The sequence below is a fragment of the Sinocyclocheilus grahami genome, unplaced genomic scaffold (assembly GCF_001515645.1).
Source record: "Sinocyclocheilus grahami isolate Dianchi unplaced genomic scaffold, SAMN03320097.WGS_v1.1 scaffold41.1, whole genome shotgun sequence".
In the NCBI taxonomy this organism is placed as follows: domain Eukaryota; kingdom Metazoa; phylum Chordata; class Actinopteri; order Cypriniformes; family Cyprinidae; genus Sinocyclocheilus; species Sinocyclocheilus grahami.
Window position 1 is genome coordinate 1,032,956 of NW_015505220.1, and position 7,081 is coordinate 1,040,036.

Below are 7,081 nucleotides of genomic sequence, written 5' to 3' on the forward strand. Positions count from 1 at the left end.
GGGTATTGACACATGTCTTAAATATGGCTGCTGTGACCACACATTTGTGCCCAATCAAATACTTTTAGAATGAGAATGCCCATCCCATTGCAACCAATTTCAATAAAAGTGGCATTGGGCAAAATCCAAGACTGATGCATGTATATGTATGGGCATTTTCTTATTAAATTGCAAGTAATTTATTGTGTTTATGCAATGACAGGTTAGTTGGGTAGGTGATCCTTTACTGTTTTCTGGGATGCTTCAGTATGCGTTTACCTTTATAAAAAAAAAATGTAAAGGTAATTTTTTATAAATGTATTTAACCTAAATTTAGCGCCGTCCATTTGTGATCGGGTATCCAGGATCAGATGTGTTTCATGTACACTTGGTCTTAATGTAAATCCTGTTTTTCTTTAATGTCTCTGTCAGTCAGAGCCAATGATTTGGCATGTTAAACCATCCTGTGTGAATCTGTGCCCTTATTAAAGAACTCCTCCAACTACCTTTAATTGCAGGTTGTTAGATTAGGCCAATTTATGCCGACTTTATTTGAGTTTTTATTCTGGATATGTGACCTCTTTAATGAGTGCGGGAATGATGGATGTACCATTCACGATCACGTCCACTCGCTTTAATTAATGTGATCCTTGAGCTTTTCAGTCGGAGTGACTCTGCGAAGCTCTTGGGTACAGGAAGAACTCTCTTATTGTGATTAAAGATCCATAAATATTAATCAGCAGTTGTTGGTTGGGGGGAAATCGACCCACACCTCATCTGGCTTTGAGCCGAGAGTGTAGAGTGGCCATTATGTTCCTCTCTCACACACACACACACCTGTGGTTCTGGGTAATTGCTGCGCTCCCATAATAACCTGATGGTTGTGCTGAGGAAATCTTTGAAACCTTTCAACACATCTCCCCACAATAGCACACTCAAATATGCCTTGATGCATGAATTGAAACATGTGGCAACCACTGTTCATTGGCATGCGAAACACAGTTTCATCACACTTCCTTAAAGAGCGGGAACACATTGTGAAGGTTCACTTTGGCATAGCATCAGGATTAATAACAGTAGTAGATATCCAGTGGTGTTAAACATAGTAAATCGATTTAAGGTTTTAATTGTTTAAAATGAAGTCGGACACTTAATATCGTGGAATAAATTAAACAAACTCCTGTGCATAGTGTATATCTTCAGTGGTACTGGTAAATAATAATAAAAAATATATATTTATTTTGTGCTAAACCTTTCAACACATCTCCCCACAATAGCACACTCAAATATGCCTTGATGCATGAATTGAAACGTGGCAACCACTGTTCATTGGCATGCGAAACACAGTTTCATCACACTTCCTTAAAGAGCGGGAACACATTGTGAAGGTTCACTTTGGCATAGCATCAGGATTAATAACAGTAGTAGATATCCAGTGGTGTTAAACATAGTAAATCGATTTAAGGTTTTAATTGTTTAAAATGAAGTCGGACACTTAATATCGTGGAATAAATTAAACAAACTCCTGTGCATAGTGTATATCTTCAGTGGTACTGGTAAATAATAATAAAAAATATATATTTATTTTGTGCACTCTGCACTGTGAGTTACGCATATGCAGTTATTTTCTTAAACCTTAATTTTCAGAGTATACAATGTGTATTATGATATTATATAAGCCAGTTAAAAATGCCTTCGAGGAACCTTCTGAGAAAGCTGCACTGTTGCTTTAAGTATTTGCCATGTCTTGAGTATAAAAGGTAATATTTTAAAGAGCTCAATGTTGAAACACATGCAATAAAGACTTTTGTGCACAAATCTACATTTCTAATGTATCTGCCAGGGTGGTCTAAATAAATTATGTATATGGTGCATGTCATTAGTAGTGCAAGTATAAAATAGATTAGTGGTTACATAAAATAAGCTTAGCATTACACTGAGAGTGTGGTTATTAATCTGGTGACCTGCTTAGCATGTGCTCTGCAAAGTGCAATCTCTTGCACTAATGACTTTCAAAATATCACTATATATATATATATATATATATATATATATTCTCACACATTTTCGGGTAGCCACAAAAACATGCTTTGTGGTGCAGGCCTTATGGTGTGTGTAACGGCTGCAAATGGATGAGACAGGTGATTGTATTTAATGACTTATTGGCAGATTCAGTCATCAAATATCCAGCCAAGTGTTCACAGGTGAACAGTATTTTATGTAATTAGACATGTCAGCTGATTGGATAAACAGGCGTATAAAAGACAAATGCCTGGTTCAGAGTGTATGCACAGATGTGTAGTTGTTCTTGAAGCAGTTCTGGTTTGGTGTAATAGAGTCTCTCTTTTTTTTTTTCTTTCTGTCTTTCAACAAAGCAGGGTTGTTAATGTTTTTTTCTGTTATGGGTTGGAAACGGTTAGTTAATTTTAAATCCTATTGCCGTGTTATCAGTTGCATGTATTATGCAGAGTTTTTATCTTTTTTATTTTATTTTATTTTTTTCTCTTTCTCTAGGGTCCACCGCTTGGTTATCCTCTTGATTTTCTTGAAACATGCTGTTGGTCATGAAGGTGAGCATGGTACTGTGTATGGGTTTTTATTTTAAATGGTTCCTGCACTCTTTATTCATTGTGCTTATGTTCTCTAGGTTCGTTTTCTCAGAATGTTCAGCTTCAAGAGAATTGGCCTGTCCACAAACGCTCTTCCCCTAGGGTAATCCAGTCTTCTGTGTTGGAGGCTCCAGTGACTGGAAGCATTCCTGTTGAAGAAGTGGCCCCTAATATGGTTCTTGGGAAAAGCCTGAATGCCAGCAGGTCTAGGTTTTCCCTTTCACGTCAGTATGTAAAAGGAGGCTTTTCCAGCAGCTATGAACCTATGTCTCGTAAACAAAGTGCACCAAGTTTCTCGGATGGCATTTCTTCAGTGCTTCAACTCCAGGGTTCCTCCAGTCCAAATACCCAGAATGTAGTCAGCCAGTCTGCTGATAGACGAGGTTCCTACAGCTGGTCTTCTCTCTCGTCTCTGAATGGCTCTGGACGGCAAGGAGATTCTGCTCAACTTGCTTCCACACCTGTACGCGGTGGTAGTTCCAGTGGCTTGTCCATCCTGTCTCCAAGCTCCTCTAGTCAGTCTACCCCTGATTCTTTGTCAAAGCTTAGTTTCTCACCTCTTGATGTTTCTGGCCTGCCCACCAGTAATCAAAGCCCCTCAAACATGTATACAGCAAGCTCTCAGAACAGCTCTGGCCCTCAGTTGGGAGGAACCTCTAGTCTCCTTTCTAAACCGGGTAGCTCTAACACAAGATCCTCAGGAAGTTCCCACCGTGTTTTTACTGCTACTTATCAGAGCAGCTCTGGGCCACAACTGGCAGGAGGTTCCAGCCAGCTTGTTTCTACAAGTGGTTTGCTCACCCAGCCTCCAAGTGCTGAGAGCCAGATTACCTCTGGATCCTCCTATGTCAAGATTGCTGCTTCACCCCTAGGTTTTAGTCAGGCTACCAGTGGTCAAAGCTCTTCCAGGCAGTATACATTAAGCCCCCAGAGCAGGGCTGGCAATCAGCTGGCAGCTTCCCGTCAATATGTACCAGGACAGGGAAGTAGTTATGGTTTGTCTGTCCAGCCTCAAGGCACCACCAGCCAGTACACTCCAGCTTTTTCCTTGGGTTCAAAACGTCCCATGTCCAGCCAGTACTCTCAAGCAACACTGAGTGGTTTGCTCTCTCCAAGCCAGTCATCTCTGTGGTGGCAGCCTTCAGTCACTAGAACCAAGGGTTTTCAAGCTGCTAGTACAGCAGTGTCACAAGGATCTGGTACATCACAGAGCAGCTCTTGGTTTCCCAGTAGGCTCTCTTCACTGTCCTCTGCAGGAGGTTACATCAGCTCTTCTGTGCAATCTCAAGGTACCTCTAGCCAGAATGCCCCGGTTCCTTTGGGTGCAAATGTGCCTGTGTACAGTCAAGCTGCTCCAAGTGGATCCTCGTCGTTTCTGAGCCAGCCATCCCAATTGCATCCTTCTGCCTCTAGATCACAAAGTTTCCAGACCTCTGGTATAGTTGCGTTACAGAGTAGCTCTCCGTCTCAAAGCATTAAGACTCCCAGTAGGTTCTCTATCTCGGCAGTAAGCCCTGGCCAACTTGCCTCCACACAAGAAGGAAGTGGCAGATATGTTGGCCTGTCTCAAAGTACCTCAAGTGATTATCGTCCTGGGTTATCTGGATATACGAAGCTTGCTGCCTCACCCCTAGGTGTTAGTCAGTCTGCCAGTGGACCGAGCTCTTACAGCCAGTATACATCAAGCTCCCAGAGCAGAGCTGGTACTCAGCTGGCAGGCTCTAGTCACTATGCACCTGTACAGACAGGAAGCACCTCTACTGATGGCTCATATCTGCGGCTGCAAGGTACCTCTAGCCAGTATGCCCCTTTGAATGCAAAAGTGTACAGTCTGGCTGCTCCAAGTGGACCCTTGTCTCCGAGCCAACCGTCTCAATGGCAGACTTCCTCTAAATGGTTGCAAGGTTTTCAGACCTCTGGTACAGTTGCATTACAGAGTGGTGCTCCATCTCAAGGCTTCAAGGCTCCGAGTAAGTTATCTACCCTTACCTCTGCAGCAAGTCCTGGCCAATTTGTCTCCAGGCAAGAAGGAAGTGGCAGATATAGTGGCTTGTCCAGCCTGTCTCAAAGTACCTCAAGTCAGTATAGTTCTGGGTCCCCTGTATATGCCAAACGTGGTTCCTCCATGCTGGATGATTCTAGACAATCTTCCAGTGGACCGAGCTCTTACAGCCAGTATACATCAAGTTCACAGAGCAAGGCTGGCACTCAGCTGGCAGGCTCTAGTCTTTATGTGCCTGTACAGTCAGTAAGCACCTTAACTGATGGTTCATCTCTCCACCTACAGGGTACCTCTACCCGGTATGTGCCCGCTCCTTTGGATGCAAAAGTGCCTGTGTACAGTCAAACTGCCCCAAGTGGATCCTTGTCTCTGAGCCAGCCATCTCAACCGCATCCTTCGGCCTCTAGATCACAAAGTTTCCAGACCTCTGGTACGTTTTCATTACAGAGTGGCTCTCCATCTCAAGGATCCAAGGCCAGTAAGTTCTCTACCCTTACTGCCGCAGCAAGTCCTGGCCAATTTGTCTCCACGCAAGAAGGAAATGGCAGATATAGTGGCTTGTCCAGCCTGTCTCAAAGTACCTCAAGTCAGTATAGTTCTGGGTCCCCTGCATATGCCAAGCGTGGTTCCTCAGATTTTTCTAGCCAATCTACAAGTGATCCAAGTTCTTCTGGCCTGTATGCATCAAGCTCCCAGAGTATGGCTGGAACTCAGCTGGCAGGTTCTAGTCGGTATGTACCTGCTCAGACAGGAACCACCTTCACTGGAGCATCTTTCCAGTTTCAAGGTTCCTCTAACCAGTATGCCCCTTCTGTGTCCAGTCAATACACTCGGGCTTCTCCAAGTGAATTATCGATTGGCTCAGAGGCTTTTCGAAAACGGCAGCCTTCAGCCTCAACTTGGAGCCAATGGTTTCAGGCCTCTGGCACAACTGTACCCCAGAGCAGCTCTTTCCCTCAAAGCTCTCAGACTTCTAGTGGGTCTTCCTTCCTGCCAGCCCTGAACCCTTCTGTGGCCCAGAGTTCTATATCTAGTTCTCGGAGGACATTAAGCTTCTTTGGTACAGGACTCGGACCCTCTAAGCTCCCAGCTCAGGCTGCTTCTGGCTCCACAATCAGCCAAATAGCTCCTGGTCTGTCTGCTTCAGTTAATCAACCCTCAGGCTCCATGACTTCATCTCTAGGCTCAAGTGTCCAAGGAGCTTTACAAGGTATATTCTCTGGTCAGTCCAGTGACTCAACATCACTTCTCTCAAGTAGCTATGGTTCCACCTATGACCAAAAATCTACTGGCTTTTTCAGACCTTCCCAGAGCTCCTCTGCTACAGGACGATACTCTTCATCCGTCAAGGGCTAAGGGACTGCCATGTGCTCTAATTCCGTAGACCAATGTCAGCGCTATATGGCATAAGTATGTGCTTTTTTTATGGTGTAATCTTGCAGCAATAAATTGCATTTAATGGAAATGTGGTTTTGAGTGCTTAATCTCTTGACATGCCAAGCTTGCTGTTGTAGGTGCAGTGTTGCTTTAAATCGGACTACAATCCTCCACTACATGTATTTTGTTCCCTGGTTATTTATGCCATGTACCATTTTAAAATATAATTACTGGTTTTATGTAGTGTACCCCTAATGGTTGCTCAACCTTCCAGATAACCGGTGTAATAAGTGGTCTAGACCTCACTGTAGTTATACTTGCACGCTTAAGATAAATGGTACCAGAAAAGGGTTATTCGGCTTGTAAATACAGCAGAACCCTTTTTAATGCTAAATGGAACCTTTTTATAGGGTTCCATATAGAACCGTGCTTTAAAAATGCCGTATAGGACCTTAATGGGGTTAAGTAACGTTTTTCATAGTATTGGTATTTATTATTATTTTTTTAATCCCCCCTCTGCCTGGTCTTAATAGCTTTAAGTGTCTTTTAGGGTTTTACAAAAACAGTCAATTGGGTTTTTTTTTTTTTTTTTTTTTTTTTTTTTTTTTTTTGGGAAGTGTAGGAGAAATTACTGTTATTAGCAGGATACAGTAATGACATTGAACATAAGTAATGCTTTAAGACACAAAATGGAACCCCAAATAGTAGACCAAGCTCCAGTGCAATATCTTCAAAATCCTCTGATACCTGTAAGTCCATTGTGTATTTTGGTGATTGAATGGCAGCTTCTCTCTGCAGATGATGAGGTTGTAGGATGTGATGGCATCTGAAATGCAGTCAAGTTTAGATCTACGGTTTGTCTCCTTTCATTTGTTTGTGACCTTGTTTATAAAGGCCTAGAGTAGTATGTGAGCACTTCAATGTTAAAAGTAATACATTCAAGGGATAGCTGGGTATGTTTATGCATAGTAATAAAAATATCTAAAATGGACCATAAATTCAATATCTTGAAGAGGAGAGTATCCTTACCTGAATAGAGCTGGTCACACATGTTCTCTTAAACTAAAAAGAGAAAATACATAGGATGCAAATTAGCATTTGAAAGTTATAATTC

At 42.6% G+C, this 7,081-nt stretch overlaps 1 protein-coding gene across 2 annotated transcripts; it reads left to right on the forward strand.

Annotated features, from left to right (window-relative positions):
• The first annotated feature begins 2,291 nt into the window (after positions 1-2,291).
• On the forward strand, positions 2,292-6,055 carry LOC107582181 (cell wall protein AWA1-like). 2 transcript variants are annotated; one of them, XM_016267928.1, is made up of 4 exons: positions 2,292-2,394; positions 2,494-2,549; positions 2,627-5,800; positions 5,892-6,055. In XM_016267928.1, exons 1-4 carry the CDS (start codon positions 2,366-2,368, stop codon positions 5,972-5,974), a joined length of 3,342 nt encoding a protein of 1,113 aa, XP_016123414.1. In that variant the 5' UTR covers positions 2,292-2,365; the 3' UTR covers positions 5,975-6,055. The 2 variants fall into 2 exon arrangements, with proteins under 2 accessions (XP_016123414.1, XP_016123413.1); XM_016267927.1 differs by having other exon boundaries at positions 2,294-2,394; positions 2,627-6,055.
• Positions 6,056-7,081: the final 1,026 nt, after the last annotated feature.

Excerpts from the sequence above, each read along its gene's own strand:
- LOC107582181 (XM_016267927.1), top strand. The coding sequence starts at position 2,366 with ATGTTTTTTTCTGTTATGGGTTGGAAACG. Across the intron at positions 2,395-2,493 it reads TCTGTTATGGGTTGGAAACG|GGTCCACCGCTTGGTTATCC; the intron begins GTTAGTTAATTT and ends CTCTTTCTCTAG. Across the intron at positions 2,550-2,626 it reads ACATGCTGTTGGTCATGAAG|GTTCGTTTTCTCAGAATGTT; the intron begins GTGAGCATGGTA and ends TATGTTCTCTAG.